This window comes from Hirundo rustica, chromosome 7 (genome assembly GCF_015227805.2).
Source record: "Hirundo rustica isolate bHirRus1 chromosome 7, bHirRus1.pri.v3, whole genome shotgun sequence".
Taxonomy (NCBI): domain Eukaryota; kingdom Metazoa; phylum Chordata; class Aves; order Passeriformes; family Hirundinidae; genus Hirundo; species Hirundo rustica.
In genome coordinates, this window is record NC_053456.1 from 7,878,519 (window position 1) to 7,904,847 (window position 26,329).

General features: G+C 39.0%; 1 protein-coding gene across 4 annotated transcripts in view; it reads left to right on the forward strand.

Annotated features, from left to right (window-relative positions):
• Nucleotides 1-22,404, forward strand: part of DPP10 (dipeptidyl peptidase like 10) — a 441,914-nt gene extending 419,510 nt beyond the window's left edge. For all 4 annotated transcript variants that reach the window (XM_040069480.2, XM_040069479.2, XM_040069481.1 and 1 more), the window contains 10 exons: nt 1,411-1,458; nt 3,548-3,646; nt 3,755-3,824; nt 11,005-11,199; nt 12,505-12,559; nt 16,104-16,203; nt 16,958-17,016; nt 17,105-17,177; nt 18,722-18,795; nt 20,143-22,404. In XM_040069480.2, coding sequence (XP_039925414.1) covers nt 1,411-1,458; nt 3,548-3,646; nt 3,755-3,824; nt 11,005-11,199; nt 12,505-12,559; nt 16,104-16,203; nt 16,958-17,016; nt 17,105-17,177; nt 18,722-18,795; nt 20,143-20,280 — 911 coding nt within the window. In that variant the 3' untranslated portion in view covers nt 20,281-22,404. The remainder of the gene's footprint in view (nt 1-1,410; nt 1,459-3,547; nt 3,647-3,754; nt 3,825-11,004; nt 11,200-12,504; nt 12,560-16,103; nt 16,204-16,957; nt 17,017-17,104; nt 17,178-18,721; nt 18,796-20,142) is intronic.
• Nucleotides 22,405-26,329: the final 3,925 nt, after the last annotated feature.

Genomic DNA, 26,329 nt, shown 5'->3' on the forward strand with positions numbered 1-26,329 from the left:
CCCTCCATCTTTTAGTATGACAAATAGAGATAGGTAGGAAAATGCTTTCCCCTTCAGAAATGGTCTTTCTTAAATAAGAATTGAAAGCAAAATTACAAATTCAGAAGTCAAGAGAGCTGGAAATAAAAACAAACCAAAGCAAAAGAGACATCTGAAGAAATTATCATCTTAGAGAGCTAAGGCAGAAAGCTGTGATTTGTCAACAATCTACCTGTAAGATTTTTGTCAATCGTTCCCCTTGAGGGAGAGAATGAAACTGATAAAAATCTTCAGTGAAGGCTGTGAATGTCATCATGCTATTTATTTCAGGTATTTGCATTTCCCTAGGCTCATGCTATAATTAATTGAGAGAGACAGCCTCTCAAAACACATAAATTAAGCTCTGTCTCTGAACTCTCAAAGGGAATTGTGGTTTTTTTCTCAAAAAGAGAGTTGTAATTCCTAATTTCAAAGGGTCCATGCCTTCATCTGCCCATGGGGTCCTCAGGGACTTCAGCTTTTCTGCATTGTTCTCCTCGCCCAATAGCAACTGAATCCTTGTAGTCTGAACACTGAGGTAAAACAGAGCTTCTTGTCTTTCAACTCCACGCTGGGGAATGGTGGGGACACAAGATTTTCTTTTGCAGGTTTACACTGGTGGGGATCTTCAGAGCAGGGACAGCAGACTCAGCCAATTCTGAGTATGCTGGATGTTTGGTCATGCCAGTTTCACATTCCACCTCATGCATTTGCAGTCACTGTTAGCATGAGGAATTATTCCAGATTTTTAGTTTCTTAGTGGTACAGTGAAATTAGACTATGTGAAATAGGATTAGACTACGTCACACCTAGATTTAACTGTGATGCTCTTGGTTTTGCAGAGCTGGCATACCAAGGAAGCTTCTTAAACAGATAATTATGTGAAATATATTTTTTCAACACTCTATAGCTTTTCCATGGAGAAAATAAGTGGATAGTATCATTAATTCATTTCCCAGTCAACCTAAAGTTTCTGGATGTCAAACTGATATATTTTAAGCAGTACCATGAAGCGCATCCGTAATTTTTTTTATTCATCACTTAAATCCAAACCATGGAGATTATTTAAAAAAAAAAAAAAACAACACAACAACAACAAACCACCAAACAAACAAACAAAAAAAGAACAAAAAAGCTCCTTCTGGGTGCAGGGTCTGGGCTGCTGAAAGGGAGAAGGTAGCGCCTGTTCCACACTTTGCTGGTCCTGTAGTCCAGCCTGTGTAATTTCCAAGAGGTTCCAGTGGAGTTCCTGCTGTGTTTGAAGGGAGTTGTGGGTATGGAGCTTCCAGGATCCTGTCCTGTGTCCTAGCTGGTGCTCCCATTCTTTGGCACTGAACTACAGAGTACAAACTACCTCACCCTTTTTCTGTTTCACTTCTCTCCTCAAAACAGGACCGGGAGTCCCAGTTGTAAGTGTGCACAGGACAAGTGATACTGCAAGTGAGTATACCTTATGAAATAAGTTAGATTTCTTATCATCCCTAATTTCTCTGGGGACTGTGGGAGAGGGGAAAGTAAGCACATGAAAATGTCGTGCAAGGACATAAAAACTAATTTATATAAAGTGCTATTAATTACCTTTTAGCAGCATCCACATCAGCAAATGGTAAGGAAAGCAGGTCATCAAATGGCTAAAACTTTTCCAGATTTTTAGATACTTTTTGGACTAAATGCATGTGACTCATCTTCTGTTTACACGTGAGTAAATTGGATGGCAGGTTGGTCTTCATCCTTTCACGTCCTGTGTAGAGTGTGTTGCCATTGGAGTATACCTCCTTTGTTTTTAGAGATGTTTCTAAAGTTACAATCCAATTATGCTGAAGTCAGGTACAGTCTTTGGATGATTGATCAATCATAAAAGCCGACTTACATATGGTGATTGAGTCCTCTTCTATTTCTCAAATCAGAACAACTCTGCTGATGTTTTCAATGAAGTCAAATCCCAAAAGTAAAGGCTTTTTAGGAGGGCATTCTGTACCTCTATTTGTCAAGTTTTACTCATTATTTTCTTGTGTATTGATGCCAAATCTGTTACTGTTTCCTGGCTGCTGAGGTGCTTTTTAGTGGAATATTGACCTTCAGCAGTTGAATTTTCCTGGTGGTGCAGCAGAGGTAACAACAACTCTGCCACCTCCAGCTCCACTGTGACTCCACTAGCATGGAGGTGTGGATTACAGAATGGGGGACAGCTTCTCATTCAAAAGCACTAAACCAGCTCTTACATATCCTCATTTCATTAACTGGGTTATCCCCAGGATTTTTCTAGAATAAATCCTGAACTGTACCTGTCTGCACCCCCTTTTTCCTGGGCCGGTCACTGTTCAGTGGAGCTAATCTTGAATGTTGAAATGCCATCCTGACAAACAGTGCCATGCTAGGAAGTGTTAATTAATATCTGCACATTAGTTTCCCTTTTTATTTTCTTTTTTTCCTTTATTTTTAATGCCATTGTTTGTATTTGCAAAGCCCAGTGCCACGGCCCAGTCAGGGCGGGGAGTTTTATCCAGCTCAGGAAAAGGTAGCTAATGCTCAAATAAATGCGTTTTAGACTTCTGTGGAGCTCCTCAATTCTGCGAAGGCAGGCTTTTCCTCTTTATTACCTGCATCTAAAGTACTATAGAGTGTGTATTACTGAAATACAGATTTATCTGCAGCACCTTAGAGTAAAATAAAGCAAGTCGGGATGGAGGGACGTTGTTTGTTGCAACAACAAAAAGACAAATAATAAGAAAGATAATTTACCATTAGTGTTTCAGTGCAAGATTAGATTATCCTCTTCAATTCATAATGGGATGATTAAGGATTATTTCAATTATTCCATCCTCAGACTATAATTATGCCATTTTGGTTGACTGCCCAGAACAAGCATTCTCCTCAGATTATCTGTTTTGGCCCTAAGTGAAGAGCTTATGATTTAATTTAAAAAATCTAAATTTTAGAAGCAAGATCAGTAATTTGAGTTTTAAAAAAAAAAAAAAAGGGGGAGCAAATTAGCCATTCTTTCCCATGTAAAAGGGCTGCTTCAAATTAATCTGCAGCTTTAAACCAAGCTGATGGTCTTGCTCTTGGCTGAAGTACAGAAGACAAATAAGGACATGCAGTGACCACATTTTGCTGTGCTGGCTAAATATTGCCTTGGAATAGGTAATACTGGGGAAAAGGATGCCTGCAGGAGGCTCAGGATATTGCCCAGCAGAGCAGTCCTGTGCTGCAACAGCTGCTGTCAGGATTTATCAGAGATGCTAATGCTCATGTTGGTCATCAGAAATTCCCTTGGTGGTGCGTAATGAAAATAAAGACCACCAAAACCAGGAAAATGAACTGGATGTGTATCTTTTCGAATTGGAAAGTAGTTGCATTATAAAACAAGTATTTACAGAAGGAATTAATTTACAAGATTAATTGAAAGCTTAATTTGCAAGATCATTGCACATTTGTCTCTTTTTCTTTCATTTTTTTGAATCTTGATTTATCTCTGGTGTGATGATTCTCCATGCCTTTCAACATGATTTTTCTTCCTGTTTTTTAGAGTTTTATATTTTGGAAAATAACCCTGTGTTGAAAGAAGTTGTTATTAAGAAAAAGAATTACAAGACTGAAATCAAAATGCTTCACATTGAGGATTACGGTAAATCTGGCAAAATATTATTTTAGCAAGCCAAAAGTTGTCTTACAATGTTACTCTTTTTCATCTGTGTAACTACCAGCCTTTAATGTTTTGCTCTTTTCTTAAAAGAATTCCCTTTACAGTTGTCACTGCCAAAAGATTTCACGGATCGAAACCAGTATGCCCTTCTATTAATGATGTAAGTATCCATTTGGAACCACTCAAAATAATAAAGTATTTCATAGAAAATATTTAAATGTGAAATTAGATTTTGTTGGTGTTGTTCGTTTTGGGGGGTTTTTTTGGTGGTTTTTTTTTGTTTGTTTGTTTGGGGTTTTTTTGTTGTTTGGGGTTTTTTGGGTTTTTTTTTTTTTGTTTGTTTGTTTTGGGGTTTTTTTTACCTTTTGTAGGAAAAAATATCTGATGGATTTGAGTTGAGAAATCAAAGGCTTGTTCTTGGGAAGGTTTTGTGATAGGTGCTGTCTGGTCGAGATGCCTGAGGGGGTTTTTTTGAGCTAGTCACACCTGGCTGTGCTTTGCTGCACTTCCTTGTTTGGGAGGCACTGCTGTTTCTGATGGTAGAGCTTCGAGTAGCCCTGTGGTGTTTCCTGGACCCTTGCTGATCCTGCCCACAGAGCACCTCCCTCAGAGCCTGTGCTCCTCTTTATTCCTGAGAGAAATGAGTACAGCTTCCAGGAGAGGCTCAGCTGAGATGCATAAAGTAAAACTGCTTTTAGGAACACCGGAATGAAATAAAAGTTATTTTTTGATCATCGGTGGTTGAATGCATCGTTGATATGCATGATCCAAAGTCTCTGGATTTTTGTAGAAAAGCTGCATGGGAGGAGGATGGTATTCCCTGGAAACCTGTGCTGTTCTTTTAAAAGGGTGTGTGTTTCTTGCAGGGACAGTCAGCCTTTAAGTTGTGTGCCTGCACATGTGTAGTAGAGGAAAAGAACAGAGTCATGAGTGTGCTTGAAGCCTGCCTGGGAAAAGTGGTGACGGACAGCTCAGGGCATCACTCTTTTCTCCACCCCAACTTAGCATGGGTAGAGAGAGCTTTCCTGGACCTACAGAGCTTCTTCCAGCCCCAGCTGGAAAGAATTGATGTGAATTTCAGTAACAGACATGTAGTAGTGCACTGCTAAATTCATGAAAGTGCCACATTACTGAGCTGTGTTACCTGGAGCAGGTCTCCCCTCAGTGACAGCAGAGATCCTTATGTGATGTGAGGTGTTTGCAGCCCTGAGCTGCTGAATGACCCCAAGTTCTTCTGCTCTGATCAGAAATGAGGACAGAAAGGCACAAACCCGCTTATTTCGAAGCCCAGTTTTTGTTTTAAAACTCAGAATTTTCAGTTGTAATTATCTGCAGTTGTGGAAGCTCGCTGTTTTAATTGGCTCACAAACATATTTTTCTTTTCTTGTGGAGAAACAGGAGATATGGATTTTATTTCATCTTTGCAGCATTTCCTGACATGATCTTGGAGGAATGATTATATTTTAAGCAGCTCTTATACGAGTGCAAAGGCAAACTGACTCTGTGAATTGACCCCAGCAACCCTGCAGGGACTTGCAAACACTTGTGCTTATTCCTGTTTCTGAGAGCAAGGAAACACAAAAGTGTTAGCAGTGCAACGCTTCCCTTTTCAAGTATCTTAATAAATACATAATCTGCCATGTACAGCTGTCGGAAAATACGGGGTTATAAACTCATGTAGAACCTAGAGAAGACAGAAGGGCAAGATCAGAAACCTGAGAAGTCCAAAGGCAGAAATCACAGGAAAAGGGAAAGAAAAAAAAAAAAAAAAAGCTGAAGAAAATACTATTTTGAATTGTTTTTTTGATACCAAGGGTTGAAAGACGCGAGGACAGTATTGAGACCTGAATTTAAATTTACCAAAGTCATTGGCACCCAGTGGACAAGAAATGTAGCCAAGTCATGATATTTTATATGGATATGTTTTACAATTATTTTGGGGCTTTTTATGATAGGCACAATGGATAAAATGGAAAATCATCAACTTATGAACACATAAATTGTAGATTGTTGTATCTACATTTCTAATATAAATACTTTGGTTCTTTTAAGTCAGATTCTTATCTTTGCAATACTGAATTCTCAATGTTAGCTTTAGCAGGGGTTATTTTTAGAAAACACTGTTGCCTTGGTTTTGAAACAGTTGTCTGCCAAGGAAAGCTAGAACCTCCCTTGGAATGGAGAATGTAAACCACCTTCCCTCCAAATTATTATAATTTTGCAATTAGAGGCTTTCAGGCAAAGATATGGGAATAGGAGTAACAGTTCTTTACTAGGAATATTAAAAAAGGAAAATACAAATGTAGTAGTACCAAAAAAACCAAGCAAGGTAGCAAACAAAAATCCTGGGAAAACCCTGAGTCAGAGATAGGACCTGGCACCCTGGTGGTCAGGGTGCTGGAAGCAGTCCAGATAAATCCTCCTGGAGTAACAAATGTGGTTCTGTGGAGTAGAGATGGTCCTCTAGAAAACCCAGTGGTGACGAGTTGGGTCCAGTCTTCCTCCGGGAATCCAGTGGAAAAACAGGATCCCTTGTGTCTTTCAGTCCCAGTTTTTATCTAGCTGGGAACAGCTGGCTCCTCCCTCACGGTGTGGAGCATCTCCCAATGGGATGATGGAATGTGTCATGTTATTGGTGGGCCCTAATGGCCCATTATCAGAAGATGTCCCCCTGGAGGATAGAGGGATGGTGAAAGAGATAAGAAACACTGCCCCAACTGGTTTTAATGGCTGGGCCATTATCAGAAGGCATCCGCCCCCCTCCCCCCTGGAGTTACATGACAAGGATAAAACGTCTTCCAAAAAAACAGTTTTCAACAGATGAAATGGAATACACATTTTTAGGTTACATAACCCAAGACACCTGTATACTAGGGAAAAGTATGAAACTGAAAATTTTAAATCTGTCTTGGCTCGTGTACTGTAGCATCTTTTGTGTCCTCCTCTTCCCTAGAAGATAAAGAGTTACATTAAACTGTATTTCTTCAGCAGATTTTTACAGACTTAAAGCTAAGGTTGCCAGCAATCCCTTTTTCTATTAAAGAGGTCCCCAAATGAAATATAAAACTGCAAACTGTCACTGAAGTTATGGGAGGTTCCCTTGTGGGATGATTATTTGAGCCTAATAGATTCTGCCTAGCTTTTGAGAAAGAGCAGTTGGGCATCTGTGGGTGTATAGGGGGTAATTTCTTGACCCAAACAGCTCCAAATTGACATACTAAGGTTTATTTCATGTTCAGAAGTACTACTTTCAAAAAAAAAGAAAGATAAAATTATTCACATCCAAGGAGAACATGTACCTTTTATAGCGAACACTGATTAGTTGTGTAGATTATATCATTTCCCATATACTTGACAACAGAGTGGTGCTGTTGGGACTGATGGAGAAACACCCCATTCCTACTGCCAGCAGTGTTAGTTGAGAATTGGGGGCTGATATCAAGTGCTGTCTTTTGTAACGTTGACCTGTCCCTGCTTGCTTTCTTCCATTCTCAGGCATGGTATGATTATCATCATATTCCAGCCATTGAGAGAAAAACCTTTGAAAATAAATGCTTACCAATGCCCTTGGTAAGAATGTTGGTTTAATTGTATGTCCATGTTTTTGGAAAGGAGATTCTATAAAGCATCTTGATTGAGGCAACATGCACTTAGAAATATAAAACCAGAATATATATGAACAGAAAAGTTGAGTATTAGCAGAGAAGTGGAGTTTGCTTTCCATCTCAGTAGCACTGCACTTTGAAGAGGGAAAAGAGAAAAGAGGGAGGGAAGAAGGAAGGAAGGAAGGCAGGTGATGAGTGATTTTATGATGGGGATGATGTTTGGTGTGATCTGTTGTTCAGGGGGGTTTAAAATCACTGAAAGCTAGTAGCCATTTCAAAGGCTTCTGTATTCATTCAAGGATGTCTGCAGGTAAATTTGAACTTTCAGATGCCTGAGTGTTAAGGCTGAATCCTGGAAGGAAGCTTGTACCAGAGGAATCTGGTCCTGGTGTGAAACCTGGCTGTGAGCTGAGTACAGTTCCATGTAGACACAAGCTCAGCTTAAGGACCTGATTATGCTGTAACCATCAGCATAAAAGATTGTGTGAACATTCATCTATTAGCATCTGCAAAGCAAGCTGCAATACTCAAATAGTAGGTCACTGTATTGTTGTGTTAAAATTTATGTCCATCTGGATGGCTGGACTAACAGATCTCGTGTAGAAACCAGTTATGGTGGCTGGCACTCTCTTCCTTCCCAGAATTGTGATGAGTAGTAAAATGTTAAATAGATTAAAACACTTTCCTTTCTTCCATTTGTTGTCCTAAACTACTGATAACGTTTCACACTTGGTTTCTTTCTGATGTAATACACACAGCGTAGCTGTATATTAGAGAACTGCACCGTAATTGCCTGAAAAAGTGATTACCACACCTTTTCTATATAATTAAGGTCAAAGTTTAAATTTCAGATCCTTGATTTCCTCATTATGGTTCACCTTATTCATTAAAAAAGTTGGAAAATACACTTCTTGGTAACACACAGGAAATGATTAAGTAAAGACTCTGGCATTTAATCTGGGTAATAAAATCAGAATTGATAATCATTCTTTATTTTGCTTTGATTGTAATTAACCTCGTTCCTTCAAATGTGTAGATAATGTATCTTAAATGTCAGTATCTATTATTTAATGCCCTTTAAAGTTGTCCAGCTGTAAATTCTAAAACTGAATCAGTGGAAAGATTGTCCTGGTATTTGAGGGGGAAAAAACCCCCAAGTATTCTTCGAAGTAGCAGTGAATTGTCTCTGAGAGGTTTCTGTTTATTTGTTTACTTGTATTCTTATATTTTGGTCACAAGCAGGGTTTGGTTTGGAACTGATGAAAGTTTTAGGCTTTGCACAAACAACCAGACCTGTTTATTCCCCCAGTGAATGCACTCTTGGGACTGATAGCAAGATAAGACAGTGGGGCTGGAAAGTGAATCTTTTGTACAGCTTCGAGAACAAGCCATTAAAAGACTAGAAGAAATATAAAGAGGCATAATAAAAGTATTAGGAAATATATGTCTGCTGTCTCTCTGTGGAGGACAGAAGCACACCTCAGATACTCAGTATCATTTCATAGTGGCAGCTGAAGAGTAGAGACCTTTTGGTGCTAATGGGAATTTTGATGTGTACCTCAATGGAAATGATCTTAAATGCTTAGCACAGACCACTTTTATGGACATTCTTGAAATAAACTAGCCACTGAAAAATTGCTTCCTAAAGCAATACATCAAACAATCCATCATGCAGGGCTGGGCGATGTATAGTGTTTAAACTCTGAGCCCAAAAGCAGCCCAGCTATGATCTCCAAAAAGGAGCCTGAGAAACCATCACTGCCAGTTCTCACCCACTGAGAGACTTGCTGAGCTTCTGTTTGTTGTTCCTTTTTTCTTGGAGAAATTCACTAAGAGTATCACCTTTGATTTAAAACACTTTTAAAGGTTTTAAGCACATTCTGGCTTAGAGAAAGGCTTATAACTGTAATGGTTCTTCTCCTATTCCTAAGTGTCTAGAAATATATATATCTATATACACCAGATGTATGTATAACCTAGATATGGAACACATATAAATCGAATGAGAACACTGAGTTAGTTTTGTTCTCATAATTAAAGGGAGGAAAGCAGGCTGACTCACAATATTTTCACTTGTGAGGAATGGGTTACTCTGTTGGAAAGTTACCTAGTCAAACATGGATATTTCTGATGTATTATTGTGGAAAAGTTGGAAGAACTTACAAATAATTGGTAAGTATGAGTAACTGGTGTGAGGATCCTTTTATTAGAAGCAATGATAAATACTTGGTGAACACATCTGTGTCACTGTGTAGTGCAAACCTTGCTCTGTGCAATGAGCAGAAATTGGAAGTATTGTCCTGCTCCTTATTGCAAATAACGATGATTATACACTTCCTGAATCGCGTGTTTTCTGCACAGCTCACTTGACAATATTTCCAGACTGGTTGCTTCGCAATGTTAGTAATTAGTGTAATCACAACCGAATTGGTTAAGCACACCAAAAAAATGTACTTCTTTTCTTTTTATAAAGCCAAGTGATGAGCAAAATAATGGCAAATCAAGCATAACATGTTTTGGCTGAGTCTGTAACTGAGTAATCCTGATTTCAGTACATGATATAGCAACTAAATAGATAGGTCTGACTGCATTTCAGAACACACACATTCATTATATGCTTGCCAATTAACTGAGTGATTACCTTGAAGATGATCTGTGTTATCCACAGCCAAAGCCTGATACTGAAGCAGCACATTATTTCTAAGACAGTACTTACTGTAGGATATTTTATCTCTCTTTCCTCCCCATGGTTTACATAAGTCTATTTGGCAAAATAATAATTTCTGTCTTCATCTTTCTTTCACCTTAGACAGGATATTCCCACAGACCATCCAATTTAATTTCCATACAGCCACCACAGACACTGTTACATTTTAATTTGCATTCCACTGGCAGATGCAGCCTGCATATAACTATTTTGCATTTTGTACAACTTCATGATACCCTGTTCTTTTATTCTGTGTTTATCTTGGGGGAAAATAATGACAAACTTCCCTTTTAAAACTGACATTTTATTTTCTTTGTAAGGAAAATGGTATATTTGGCTTCAATGGAAAATCTTATTGTTCTTCTAGAAACTGCATTCTCCCATTCTATTTCACCTTTTGTGCTGTAAACCACCTGTTTTTTTGGTCATAAAATAGGCTTATCACTCCTGCCTGCATCCATTTCTTCCTATGAATTTGGATGGAGAAAATATAATTTTCTCCAGCGTATGCTTTAGTCTTTGTACACTATTTCAAAAAATCTATTCAACGATACAATAATGCAATTATTTTGGTTTTCTCAGACGACATCCTTCTTAATAGTATTATATATCCTACAAAATGGTAATCGGGGTGCTGAATGAATTTTACCTTTCTGTGTGCTCAGTGAGACTTTACAAATTCTGCCTGAGACTTCTCAGAACTGAACTAGCCATTAGTGATTGTGTTTGGGGGTTTTTCATTCACTTTATTATAAGCAGCACTACCTGCTTTAATATTCTGTGTCCTTCAACAATGTTTATTCAGGTATTGGCAGCACCGCAGCATGGTGGTTATAAAGTTAAAGAAATTATTTTGCTGCAGGGCGTGCAGCCCTAATGGGATGGTATTGATGGAAGTGACAGCAGCTCAGCAGGGTTGCATAAACTACTGAACTCTGCCACGTAGGTTAAATAAAATATCAGAGCTCGGCACAGTGCATCACATTGTCAATAGTCTTCATTTGTGTCTGGTGTGTTGGTATTTGCAGTGATGAAGCTCCAGGCAGCCAGTTGGTTACAGATAAGTTTCACATTGACTGGGACTCAGTGCTTGTCAACTCTGATAATGTCATCGTAGCTCGATTTGATGGCAGAGGGAGTGGATTTCAAGGCCTCAAGATCCTACAGGAGGTCCATCGATGCTTAGGATCAGTGGAAGTGAAGGACCAAATAGCAGCTGTAGAGTACGTATGTGCAAACTCTTCTTCTCTTTCACCCTGCCTCCACCTGGATGAATGAGCATTTGGACTAAAACTGCCGGGAATGTTTTCTCTGCATTGATAATGTTTGGTTTTTAATGCAGTTGCAAATTTTGAAACCGTAATCCTTCCATTACAAACAGCAAGTAAAAAAAATCAAAGAGGTGTTTTGGGGGTTTTCTTTGGGTCGGTGCTTCTCTTTGATAAAGCTGTCCTGCTCTGTGCAATCCAAATATGCCACCTGAGCTAATTCATATTTGTCTACATTCTGTAGGTAAATTTCTTGCTGCCCACATTGACGTATAAATGCATTTGTGTTACAGTATTTTAGGTCTATACCGTAGGCTACTGCTCTCTCACTTCTACTACAGAGTTCTGGAGTAATAACACAAACCAAATGGAGTTCTAGTGGTGTAAATGAGAGCAAAGTTTTGGCATGTGCCTGTTATTTCTCATTTGCATTATCATTCTTAGACTGATATAAAGTCTACCAGCTGCAGAAAAAAGTAATTTCTATCAGTGGAGTGGTCATGTGTAGCCTTGACAACACTCCTTACTCAGGGTGCACATGTCACAGTGGCTCATACCAAGGTCTCCATGGACTTTTTCTGGGCTTTCCCAGGGAAAGACAGATTTTAAGCCAAGTATTTTTTTCTTCTTTTGAAAGGGGTTTATTATTATTATTTATATTTATTATTATTCCATGAATAAACAGCTGTGTCTGATATTTCCCCTCAGGTTATTCTGTCTTTGGGTATAAAATTCACCATAGATGATTAATGACCTTGATAAGAGAATTAATTATTTGTATAATTATCTAGATTCAAGAAGTTCCATTCATCTTATCTTCCTTTAGCTGGTGCTAGGTGCCTGGTCTAAGCCAGTCATTTGAGCTCTAGCCAGTGGAAAATTCTGGCATTTCTGAAGGATGATCCTCCCCAGACTGAGAGAAGTTTCCAACATGTATAGGAATCCTAAAGGGTATCTCTCCTCTCTCCATTAACTGAAAAGCAGATGTAAATGGATAATTTAGACAAGATGCTTAAATTCAGATATCTGAATTAAGTGAGATGGGCCAAACACCAACTGTTTGACTTATAAAAAAGGAATTAGGAAACAAATCACATTTCCCAATGCAGTACTACTTGTATTGATGTAATTTCTTCTTCTACCTGATCTCCATGTGTGGCAATTCTGTAATGTACAAATAATTGTACATACTATATTCAGAAATTAAAACCCACCATTTTACTGTGCAAAAATTAAAAAATAGACTTTTTTTCTTTTCAGATCACTTCTGAAACAGCCCTTCATTGATCCCAAGAGACTGGGTATATTTGGAAAGGTAATGTGCAAAAAACCAACAGGCTATATCATTATGATTCTTTAAGAAAGTGCTGTCAGTTAATAAACAAATATATTTATAGATTTTCTTGAGACAATTTCAGTTATTTTGATGGGAAAAAATGGCATCCAGAATTAACTGTCTGTTCTGTACAGTATTTTTTCCTCAGGACAGCATTTAAGACAATAAAATCAGTTTTAAGGTATAACAATATTTGCATTTCAGAATCTGAAGGAGAAAGTATTTGTTAAAAATTCTGCTTCCTGCTGTCTTTAGAAATTTTTAATAGGGACTTGGTTTTTGTGAAAGCTTGTTTCTTGCAGTTTTATATTTGTGCTGCAGTTAAGTTGACAATGTTGTCCTATAAAATACAGGTTTTATGCCTGAATGTTTTACTGACCCTTGAGCTTAGCTGAGCACCTACCCTGTGGTGCTGTCAGCAAGTTCCTTGTTGCACCAGTGAGAAATCTTGCCTTTGCTATTTTATCAGCTGCACGTCATTGCCCCCAGCATGAGACACGATGAGGCAAAGGCTCGACTTTCAGTAGCAAACAAAGCAGCATTTTACTGATGTCTATTAAAAAGCAGCAATTAGAAATTAGAAATACCACACAACTGCTGCTTCATCTATGAACCGGCATGTGCAACCTTGTAATTTTTTCAAAAGTTTATTATTATTGTTGTTTATTATTATTATTATTATTATTGATGAAGCTGTTTTCTGCCTTGAGCTCAAAGCAGTAGCAAACCCTGATCAAGTGCCCCCCAGTCATCGCTTTTAAGAGCAGCCTGTGTTTCACCATGACATGCCTTAGTTCTCACTCTGCTGCGGAGTTGCTGCACAGCCTCAGGCAAGTCATTTAACCTGCCTGTCTCAGCCTGTCTGGATGCAGGATGAGGAGGCTGACATTTACCTCCTGCATGGTAGCATTTTGAGGACTGGCTGATGTTTGTGGCTGTTATTAGCATTTCCCATGAACGTGACCTTCCTCAAAGATCTGAACTCCTGCAGCACTCCCTGAGCTAAGAAAGAAACTCTCACTAGAAGAATTTCACTTGGGTCAAAACCCAAGTATGTGGGTTGTAAGGGAGCAGCCAGAGATTTCCAGATGAGGATGTACAAGCATGGGACAATTTCATCCACCAAGTGATCATGGCACACACTTCTATCCAGGTTTTAATGCCTGTTACCAATGCATAGAAGCATCAACATTTCTCCATATCCTCTTCCTCTTTCGATCATCTGATTGAAAATACTGGTTCTGGAATGAAATCCCTGAGCATCCAGAACTGCTTGGTTTTGACTGCAGAAATTATTTCCATTGGTACTTGAAAATTCCCCCTCGTTTTCTGCCCGAGATTCATCAGTATCTTTTTTCCTAAGAGTGATGTGATGAGACAGTTACTGAAGAGCATGCATGTAACCATGGCTTTACACATCTGCCAAGACCTGCTCCCAATTTTCTTTCACAAAATATTATTGATTTCCATGTTCCTTCACTTTTTTTTCTGAAAGTGTTGTTGAGGAATGAAGAGTGGGAAATTTGATAAGCTTTCAATGCTGCTTTGAATTCAGGATAACTTCCCCTTTTCAAGTTAACCTTTCAGAGTTGTTTCTTTACTGTCAAAAGAAAAAAAAATCATAAAATTTAAAAGTCAGTTTTATAATTAATAATAATAAAAAAATCTATTTAACAGCTTCTTAGGGTTAATGGTATTTTCCTTCACTCTGCTTCTTTTAGAGTCGATTAAAAAATCTACTTTAAAACTCCTTTCTTTTTTATCACATACAAGAATGCAATAGGGGAACAAGATTTTTTTTTTTCTTTCTATGCATTAAATCTGCTTTACTGATGGAAACAGAAAATAACTTGACTTTGGAATGCTGATGTCATAAAGCTGGACTTACGCACACTTTCCAGGAGCTCTTTAAGAGGTTTCAGAATTGCACAGAAGTAAAATTCTTGTCACATTTGGTGATGTCAATGAGGCACAAGAGTAACAAGACTGTCCAGAAAGGCACAGTGGGGAGAATTGCCAGGCACTGTGCCCATGTCCCCTTGCTTATCTCTGTGAGGGATGCAATCCTGAGTGATGCTGATCCAAGGGCCTTTCTGAACTTCTAGACAGCCAAATGTGGTTCCGTGGAGTTTGTGGTGTTATTCATGCAAGTCAGAAGGGAGCTTAAAAATTAGTTGCAATTCTACAGGCAACGACTTTCTTGAAAATGTGACAATTAGGCTGTAACCCCAGAAACCCAGGATGAGTGAGGCACCACGTGTTCTCTTGCATCAGGGCGTGTGGAGTGGCAATGTCACTGTGAAATGCGTCTAAGGATTTATAAAAATCACTCTCTAGTGTTTCCAGTGTCCTGGAAAGCCTGTCTGGAAGCAAGGACACGGGCATGAAGGGAAGAAACTCCCAGGAGAATTAAACAAGCTCTTAATGAAAACATGGAATAAATAATAAATAACCTGGCGATACCTTGGGTTAAAATTGTGCTGTGGAGCTACTGGGCAAGACACAAGCAGAATATTAAACAAAAGTAAAAGCAGAGAAAACCCAGAGGCAGAGGAAAGCTGCTGAATTATAAACTCTGAATTATACAAATTGCAGGTGCCCACTAAGAAATTCTGTCTTAGGTGAAATCTACTCCTGCACATGAACAGATCTGGATGGCTCTTGGCCTCCTGGGCTGCAACTTGTATGGGAAAGGAATAACTCAGTTCCTCACACTCTTTTGAAAATCCAGCTCCTATTCAGTGTTTTCCTCAGTGTGTCCATTCCCACTTAATATGGATTGATTGCAAAGAACAAGAAACCCCTTTGCTTATATATTTTAAATAAGGTTAAAGGCTTTTCAAATATTACCATTCTTCCACAGAAATCATCTGTTCAACAAATATTTAGGCATGAAGAACAGGAGCAGGCAGCATTCGTAAAAGTCCATGAGAAAACTGTAAGCACTTGATGCGTAATGTTTTTGGATCAGCTGGTGTTTTACACTGTATTTTCCCTGTCATGGGATAATTTCGTCTTCCTGAAGTGTGTTGTGCCAAACACAAAACGACAACAAGAAATACCTAAAGAAATACCAGTTTTTCAGTACTGATGAAGGGAAAACAAAGATGGCAAGTAGAGAAATTTGAGGAGCCCGTAATATATGAGAAAATCATCGATTCCAGGTGCCACAATTCAGAATTTCATTTTCTTTGAGTCTAGAATGATTACAGGTGTACAGAAATGGATTACCAGTGTCATTTCAAGGAAATCTGAGGTTTCAAGTTAAAGCTTTCTCGAAAGGTTTCATGACTCTCTGGTATCAGCTCTTCCAGGGGAGATGTATTAGACTTTGGAGATGGTGAAGAAATGTGCAACATTCATTACTGTTATTAACTGCATAGATTAAAATCATTACCTGGTCAATGAGATCTTTATGCACCCTTAAACTGTAAAAATGATACCACTGGATTAGCACAATGGCCTTTAGCTTTATTCTTGCTAGAATCAGATAAATCAACCAAGATTTCAATCCCATTGTTAGGGGTATGGTGGCTACATTGCATCCATGATCCTGAAATCCAGCGAGAGGCTCTTCAAGTGTGGAGCTGTGGTGGCACCAATCACAGACATGAAGTTATATGGTGAGCACTCCCTGCCCTGAACCTGTGTGATAGTTCATTCAAAATACCTTTTATTCGTGGGGCTACTGTTTATTATGACTAAGGACTAATAATGTGACGATATTAACGAGGTTTTACCTCACTGTCTTGCTCTCTTTTTTAAAATGAAAGTAAAGCTGACACTGGGACAGTTCACCAAAACCCACATCAGACACCGTGTTATTGACAGCAGCTATTTCGCAGTTACCTCATTTCCTCAGAATCCTTTATGTATATGAGCAGGAATCAAGTCTTATGAATGAATCCTTTAAGGTTAACAGTGAATTTCCTAAAATATCAGCCATTGTTGTCATTCAGTCACTGGTTATTTGTTCTGTATGTGGAGTTTTGGGCACAGGCTATGAACTGTGATACACAGAAAACCAGACCAGGTTACTTTAATGGTCTGTTAGACTTTCTTTGGGTTTTAGCTTGTGCTTTCCTTTGGGTTTGGGTTTTTTAATTGTTGGTTCGGGTTGGTATGTCTTGTTGGGTGTTTTTTGTGAGGAGAGTTGGTTGATTTTTGGTTGGTTTCATTTTTTAACTATTTAAAAGTCAGTTTAAATGGCACATCTAAATGGTACATTCTGTGTCTCTAAATGAGCATCTCAACTTCATGGCTTAAATAGCTTCTGACTCTAGGTCAGAAATTATGAGTTTTAAAATAGAAATAACATGGAATTCACAAGGGTGAGTTCTTTTTATTTTTATTTTTTTATTATTATTATTTTTACAGCATCAGCTTTTTCAGAAAGATACCTTGGTATTCCATCAAAAGATGAAATTACTTATCAGGTAAGTTAGCATAAACAAGTAACTTAAAATGATCATTTTACTCTTAAAATGCAATTCAATTACAGCTCTGTGTGTGTTTGTTCTCCAGGCATCCAGTGTATTACACAATCTTCATGGTTTAAAAGAAGTGGATTTGCTAATAGTTCATGGCACAGCTGATGGTAAGTATCTACAGATGCGACTAATTTGGAGTCAGGGCTTCTGACAGGCAGGTGTTCGAGGGCTGATGAGGCACACACCTAGCAAGTACATTTGCAGTTTCATTTTCCCTCTTGTAGGATTTTTTTCTTTTGTTTCAGCTGTCACTTCTAGCTCTGAACTGGTGATGCTTTGCTTTGCTTTGAGGATTTGCACCTTTTAGGTGCTGTTCATTTTCATTTGTTTAAGACCTGTGGACCACTGTGTTGCTAGTGGAAGGTATTACATGAATTATTAATAGAACAACATACATTTTTAATGTTGTTTTAAATTCACACCAGTTCTGCAGAATTATCAGTACAGCTGGTGAAGTACATCACCAAATGGGAAGTTAATCTTTTCATCTAATTATTTACGAGGTACTGCCAAACCTTCTGAAGCTGAAGCTACACAGAACCTTTTAATAGCACCAATACTTTTAGCAGTAGATTAAGAAGGGAATGAGTAACACAGAGTAAGTTCTAGCACTTTAGATGGAGTCATAAGATGCATCAGTTGAGATAATTTGTAATTGCAGGTTTCACTGCAGTGTATTCTTATGAACTTTCTTAGCTGGTGTCTAAAGAATGAGCTTTGATGCAGGCACAAATTGCAGTGATGCAAACAGCTACTCTGCACAGACTGACATCCTACTTCTTTCCCAGTATTTTCTGGTGGATGTGGGCTAATGTGAGGTTTGTTACTCAGTCTGAAGGGATAAGTGCCTCTCAGTGGCGAGGGCTGAGGTGGCAGTGCCCAGGCACAGCAGACATAGTGCCAGCCTGTCACCCCGGACTTTCCAAACCCATGTCACAGATCCAAAGTGCAACCAGAGGGGTGCAAACGCTGTCCAGTGCTTCTCCCCAGAGCACAGAGGGGAGGGATGAAAATGCACTGGGTGACTGAGCAGACCTGAGGGGCTCAGACTTTACTGATGGCAGTAATTTCTGCCCCTCTGAACCAAGCGCTGGAGGGAACTGGGGCTTTGATAGATGTCTGGGCAATGCAGGGTGCTCTGGCCCAGGAGTCTGATTGTCTGCTGCCCTTGCTCAACATCACATCCACTGACACTGCCCAGACCACCTGCAGCCTAAACTCTGCGGGGTTAGGACATGGTAATAATGGTTTTGCCACACAAAGGCCAGGTTCCAGAGAGTCCATTTCCTAAGGAAGAGTGGGGTGTAGTGACCCTGTGCAGGCAATAGAAAATGCGATGTTCTTTCTTCCAAGCAAATTAGAAAATGCCACAATGTGCAAACAGAATGGTGTTACACATCTCCATGCTATCACAGCGTGTGTAAATCGAGGATAAACAGAGGAGTCCTCACTGAGTGACTTCCCCTGGGCCTTCCAGCTCCTTCTCCGAAACCTTTGCTGTAACACCCTGTTGCTGGTGGGGCTGGCCTTGGAGATAGCTTCAGTTACAGTAACTACAGAGCCTGGAAGCGTTTTCAGCCAAAGCTGTGTAACAGATGAGTATTTCATATTAATGTAACTGTTTCTAATAATATCAAATGTTTTCTTGCAGCTAAAGTTCACTTCCAGCATTCAGCAGAACTAATTAAGCGTCTAATAAAAGCTGGGGCTAATTACACTATGCAGGTACGTGCACCTGTGAATTTTCCTATAAACATAGTTCAACATTTAACCTCCTGTTGCTATCTCTTCACTGTAAAGGACCCTGTCTACCACAACACAGTGGTATTACCTCAATTTGCAGTTAGAACTGTGTTTAATCCCATTTTTCTCATCGTTAGTATGGATATCAGGAGCTGTATCATTGTTCTCCTGGGCTCTTTCTCCTCTCTCTCATTCTTTTCTCCAGCTGTTTATCCTACAATGCTATACAAAGTGCTCTGGAATCCACAGGCACTCTTTGTAACGTGGAGATGTCACTACTTTGGGTCCCTTTTTCCTAAAAAGATGTTGGGTCCCATGAGAGTAATTTCCCCTTATTTTCAACATTTAAATTTATTGAAAGAGCACAGCAGAGCCTCTGTCAAGGCATGGGCTTGCATGGGACCCACCTGGAGCACATGGATGGGTGGAATCAGTGTCTCCAAATACTCCTGATGCTTGTTGGCCGTTGCAAACCTCGACCTTGCTGTTCTTAGGGTGATCCTGTGGTTTGCACTGGAGCGTGAGCTCATGTCAGTGAGGAGGTGGCAAGAAGAGGGTTGGTTCCACTCGAGGGAGAAAAAAGGACTTTAAATGTAGAATCTGTTCCTGCTGCCCGTGTGGTTGCAGCTGGGGTGATGTGAAGGCCTGTGGAGAGAGCAAGAAGCAGGAATGACAGAGTTCTCCCAGAAGAGCCCCGTTGAGCAGTTCTCCTGCCACCTTGTGATGACCTGGGTTTGAGGAGGCAGCTGAAGCTTTTTGCCTCAGGCCTCCTCAGGTCTCTTGTCTTGTGGCGTGGATTTCTTCATGCAGATGTTTGCTCAGCCTCATTTGGGAGAGATTCCTAGTGGTATTTGTTTTAAGAGATGAACATGCCCCCATACACCCTAGGAGAGAGAGAAGATGGGCTTTAAAGCAGATAGGAAGATAGTTAAGATATGAATAAAAAGCTTTTTTTGCCAAACACTTGGAAGTTGAAATATTGAGAGATCCCTAAAAGCATGAGGTAATTAATCCTCATGGATGTTAATGGGATTTGGGTGCCTAGGCACTACTGAAAATGCTAAAGTAAACTGGTGTAAGCACAATGGCTGGGAATATAAATTTTTTCACTTTTGCAGTTCCCACTGCAGTGGTTGCTCTGTGCAAGTTCAAATTCCAAAAGAATGAGTCTTACTTTGGGTTTCTTACGTTTCCTAGATGCTGTAAAACTAGTGTTATCATCTTATTGTTGTCTAAAACATGTTGAAGATCAGAGAAAGAAAATTAGAGCCCTAAATATTTGAAACACCTTTAAAAACTATTTACTTTTTTCCCTTTCTCCTCTGCCAGATCTACCCAGATGAAGGTCATAACATTGCTTCCGAGAAAAGCAAATATCACCTTTACAGCACAATCCTTGGATTTTTTAGTGCTTGTTTAAAGGAGGAGACACCAATTTTACCACAGGAACCTGAAGAGGATGAATAAGAAAACCTATTTGTGTTGTACTGAAGGGGACTTACTCTGCGGCTCAATAAAACCTTAAATAAAAGTGACTGTAAGATTGCAGATTCTGCAGAAGCTCAAGGGCAGCTAAAGGATACCACAGTGGAACAGCACATTTACAGACAATGAGCTAATAAACTGGAATTCAGCTACAAAGTCCAAACATATTAGCAAGGGACAAAACCTTTACCTTTGTGGAAGGTCAACAGTTGGTTACAGTTTCCTGGAAGAACTTAGTTTTGCATAAGTGTAGGGTTAGTGCATGTTTGTTACGTTAAGCCTCACTGTTGGTTCTGTAAGTGGTTGCTTGTTTATTTTATTTTTATTTTATTTTTTTATTTAAATGCACATCTTTAGTCATCTTTGCATAAGGCACAACCTATCATAAGTATTATGGCCACTAATATTCTAAAAGGTGAACTGCAATCTAACACTGTATTGTTACAATAAGTGCAATTCTTCTGCTGTCTATTACACGTAAGAAACCACAGAGATAATAAAGGGCACGATATTTTCTCTACTTTCTGCTCAAAGGGGATATTGTCTAGTGCATCATATAACATGGATATTGAAAATTATTTCCCCCACACAATTTCAGCATTTACAATTATTACTGTACCTACTAGTAACCAATAGGGGACTTTTTGGTGGTGTGCTCTTGGTCTTTATGTATATACCCAGGAATCCCTAAGCAGAAAATCTTTACGAGCTTGAAGAAATTTTTTCAAGGTGTAATTGACAGCTGTATTTAAAACAATATCTGCAATTGAAATCATCCCCTGGTCCAAAATGTATCTATTGTTTCCTTAAAATATGTTTGAGTTGTGTTTTGGTATTGTTTATAGTAGTTAATAGTTTGCTGGTTACACTCTAATTTTAGAATATGCTACTTTGTCACATGTAAATTAGATACATAAATATTGAATTATAGTTTCAGATAAAGAAAGTTTATTAACAATGTATAATGCCATTGAGTAATACTTTACTCCCCAAATGAAGACATATTTTGTATAGTGCATCTTCCTTTCCTCCCGTCTGGTCTCTGATGTGCATCAAGGTGGTGACGTAGCTCGAACACACCATTAGTTCTTATTCCAAGGCTGCTCATTCAGTCTATTGCAGCAAGATTAGGCTTCAACAGCATCACAGAGGAATGAAATGTTTTTCATTCGAGGCAAAGGAAGATCTGACAGGTTAGATTTTATTATTTATTCAGAGGGCGAGCCCCTCATGCATCCATTTATTTGCCAGGCAGAAGTACAGCAATAGAAAGTGAAACTTTGAAATAAACAAGGCAGCCAGTTTGGATCTGCAGAATATTAACTCTGATTGTGGAAAGCAAGTACAGTGTTGGTTTAATTTGAGATATCTTCCTGAAGGTATGTGAAAACTCCTGACAGATGCTGTGCCACTTTTAGGGGAGTAGCTGTAGCTTTTTTATTTCTGGATATATTCCAAATACTTTCCTATCTAATTAAGGTTTAATTTCTTGCAAGACTAAAAAAGAAAGTAATTTTTGAAGGTAAATATGCTATTTAAGATGTAAAGTTCTGCATATTTTATGAGAATGGGAATTGTTTTTAATGTAATCTTTTTTACTCATCACTTCCTTCTGAAATATTTTCTTTCACTGTTAGGATTTTTTTTTTTTTTTTTTAAATGATGCAAATAATTAATTTGTCTGAAAGGCGTGGTTTTATGGAACATGGAAAAGTCTCTTGTCTTTTAATGTTTAGTAATTATCTTGTTTTGTTAGCAATGTTCAACTATTATTCAATCAGTTTAATACAGTTTTAATGTGCAATGATACCTTGTTTGGGTCCCAGTGTCACCACAAAGTATGGCTTTGCTTTGTGGTATTTACAGGACATACGGAGTACATACGTATAGTGCAGTTAGGCTATAGTTTATGGGGGCTGTGATGTGCACTACAGTAAGATCACACGAAACAACAAAAAAAAAAATGAATGAGCAGAATTTAAACGAAGTTTTGCAAATCCTGTTTTCTATGGAGGAGCGGCGTTTTCAAGGCTTCTGTTGGCTGGGACTGCTGCTTTGTGATTTTATAAATTACACCGTCACTTAATAAACGCTCACCTGACAACACTGCTGCTTCTCCTGGCCAGACATGGTAAATGAGGTCCTCGTCCAGCTGAGTTCAGTGAGGTGGCTTTTCCTAATCTGAGCCAAATGCACATGAAGGAAACACAGCCTGTGGGTGCGTGCAGAGCATATGGGAAAAGGCCAATTCCCCCAAAACGTGCTAGTGTTTTCTGCAGAGCAGCCTCTCCGTGCTCGTATTTGTGTGTCACGTTTACTTGTGTTTAGTTACCTGCCAAAGGAAGCCAACGAGGCTTGTGTCTCAGCAGTAGTGAGCGCTCAGGAAGTGTGTTATCCTGGATATTTGGATCCTGCACCCTGTTTCCTCCTTTCCCTATGGCTCTGCTTCAGGCCCCCATTCCCTATTCATCCTACCCCAACATCCCACCTCCAGTTTTCCAGACTTTGAACGTATCATAGGACATGGCTGTAGGAGTGCCTTTGGCAAGGCTGGTATGTTTAAAAAACGTGTTATCTGAAGTCTGGGTGGAAATGTGGTGTGCTTTTGATGTTTTCCTGATTTCTCATCCTGTCCTACAAATACAGATATTTTTATCTTACTGTGTACACAAGGGTGACCATCAGACATGAATTAATTGCTTTTACTGATATTTTTATGCATGAGTTGAATTCAGATATTGCAAAAGTATTTGCCAGCTGCAGGCTCTGCTGGTCAGACTGAAGAATTTGGTGTAGGATGTCCCTTTAATTTTGCTGACCTGTTGAAATTATCCTTCCACATAACAGCACAACTAAACAGTGTTACCTGTCAGATTCTACATCGTAACTAATGGCAATCATTAATTACTCCAGGTGTTCTACAGTAGTGAGCAAGAATTAGTACACGTCGCACCAAAATAGCACAAGTGCAGACATTTTGCAGCTTATCTGTTGTTAGGCACTGCACCGTGATGACATTTTAGGTCTGAAAAATTGCTGTTTGATTCAGTTGTCCTTAAAATATGACACTTACTAGAATAGACCTATTGATTTAGGGAAAGCTGGGGAATCAGCATTACTGCTTGCTAGAGCTTATCTTCTTGATTTTCTCTCTTCTTTTTCTGCTGCTACAACTTGCAAAATATATGAAACCTGTAGGTCATATTGAAATTTCAATTATCTTACACAACCAGGCATAACTGCATGTCAATTGGAATACTTTCCCAGATTGTTGAGTACAAAGAAAGGCTGATTTTTTTTTTTTTTTTAGATTAATTTATTTAATCTTTTGGCAGCAAGGATGGAATTATTTATGACCTGGTTCTATCAGCGTGTGCTGTGATTTGCTATAACCAACTGCTCCTTTTTGCTCAGTTTTTGACATATGTAGATCTCTCTTTGTGGCTGAAAGTGAAGATGATTCTCTCAGCTCTGGCACTTTGAGTATGGAGTCAGGTTCATTTAGTTGAGAAATCACACCTTTTAAGACAGAAGAGCTTTTATTTGATCTGAAGCCAAAGATTCTCCTTGGAAAATTGGAATATTGAGTGTTGGCTCCTTTACTAAAATGCGGAGGATACAAGGTGTGACCTCGTATCCCTCCTCGCAGGTTTATTAGACGTTGCTGAAGAAACAAGCGAGAGGAAGACGACACAGAGATCCCGAATAACATTTTCTTCTGCACAGTTTAAAAGTGCACTGGCAAGGTACAGTGGTCCTGGTGTTTTATATTTACTGCAAGTAACTCATCCTGGCGAGTCAGTTGCCTCGAGGGAAGGAAGAACCTCACTGGCGTTGATTACTGATGCATCTTCTGCACTTCTTCACTGGCATTAAGATCCCTTCTCTTTATCCTCTGGATGATTTCAGGAGTGCTACAGAGAGTGGAGAGCTCCTGGGACGTGGCTAAGGAGAGCCACAACTTCCCAGGCTCCTGGAGATTTGAAAAGGAAAGAAAGAATTTAGTTAAACTTCTGTCTGTTAAATTTCAGACATGAAAGTGGAGAAGGAGCCCGGCTTCAAGGAGGTAGGTGCATGACAAGTGTTAGTGATTGTCTCACGGGGGTGGTAAAACTACAGGCATCTTACAAATGTAGCACCCAGATGTGCAGTGGTGAGTAAAATATTTGTTTTCCGATGTCTGCAGATGACTTTTAGATTGTGTATTTGGATAGAATTAAGGAAATTAAACCACCTGAGTGTACTCAATCCAAAGTTTCCATTAAAGTCAAGACTAGACCTCTTTCCTGTATAATTAGTTTAGAAATCCAATACCCTATTTTACCTAAGTGGAACTTAACAGCAATAAAATTGATTTAATAATGCCTATACTCCATGAGGACACAAATTTTATATATATATATGTATGTATGTATATGTGTGTGTATATATATATACATGCAATTCTTTTTAATTAAAATATCCCATAAAGTGGTAACAGCCTATTTTTAGATTTCATGAGCAAAGGAAAAAAAAAAAAAAAGAAAAAAGCTTCTGATTGATAAAACCATCAGAGGGAATGTTAGTGGTAGGGAGATACTTAGGAAATATTTCCCTAAGGAAATTGATGTTTTCTGCTGTATTGTATTTTGTGTTCTCAGTGAGCTGAGAGTGCAGCTCTCAGGAGTGCTTCTATGGGAATTTAGAGGTTGATGTCCCCAGGCTCCTGTGGGGAGCAGGTACCTGCTCAGGCAGTGCAGAACCTTCACAGCGCGCTGTGGAGGGGGATCGTAATCTGAGATTTTAGTCCATCAAAGAGCACAGCTGGTAGGAAATGGTGTGAAATTGTTGCCTTGGGAATAAGAAGAGCATTGTTAAAAAATGATGGAGCAATATGGGCTTCTTGCTGTTCTGCAGTTTGTCTGAGGTGAGGGTGGGACCTTGGCCAGGGCATTTGGTGACCAGCTCCACACACCTGGCTGACAGAGCAGCTGGCAGCAATTACAGCTCCAGCAGGCTCTGTGAATGCTGCAGCTTCACTGTGGGGAAAAAAAAAAAGGGAAAGGGCATATAATGCATGGACAGAATATCTTGTGTCTGATAATGCTGCAGAAGAGCTCTTCTAATAAAATGATGCTTCCAAATCCTAGTGGAGAGCAGCATGTGCCTGAAGAAGTGCTCTGGTTTGTTCCTCCCCTCAGCCTCTTCCTGGCACATACATTTAACAAATGAAAAAATGCGTAGAGTCCAGTCTTAGGAAGGTTTTCAGCACCATTAGGAGAGGGTTAAAAAAGGAAAGTGTTATAGGAAGACAAGCACAGGGACATTTTATTGCAATATGTGTTTTTATCTCCCTGAAATAAAGTGGTGCACTGGTAACCTTAGAGACAAGTGTAGCCAGTGCTTGATTCAATAAACTTTAAACTTAGTCAGGAAAGCTGTATCATTCTGTTATTTCTGCAAAAGAATGATGAATTAACAGGTTTCTTATGGATTTTCAGTCCTGTGTTTATTTTATATCCTACATTTCAGACAGTCATTATAAGATAAGAATTACGTTGAATATAATTCCGCATTTGAAATAAGCAGTTACAGTAAAATATTTCATTTTTGCAAGAGTGCAAATTGTTACATTTCAAGGTATTTACATTGCCATGTTTAACTGTTCTTCCTTTCGGGTTGTAGTAGACATTAAATTTATTGAGCACACAGGTTTTTTAATTGCAGTGGAAATTGCACTGAGCTTGGACAGGGGAGCTTATCTTTTTTTGTAGGAATTGCTTATGGAAATACAGTGAATCTGAATACCAGTGAAATACTTGAAGGAGGGCTTATAGAACAGCATGTGAAAAATATAGAACATCACACAAAAAAATATACATATCTGGGAAGGTGAGGAACATGAAGGAACATGTACAGTAATTTGCCAGTATAATCAGAATTAGGCAGGACAAAAGAAAAGGCAGTGTGGAAAACTGATTTAGGCAGAAGTTTTAGGCTTAAAAGGGAGCAATGCAAGAGAGCATGTCGAATTTTGTAGCTTTGCTTTAGC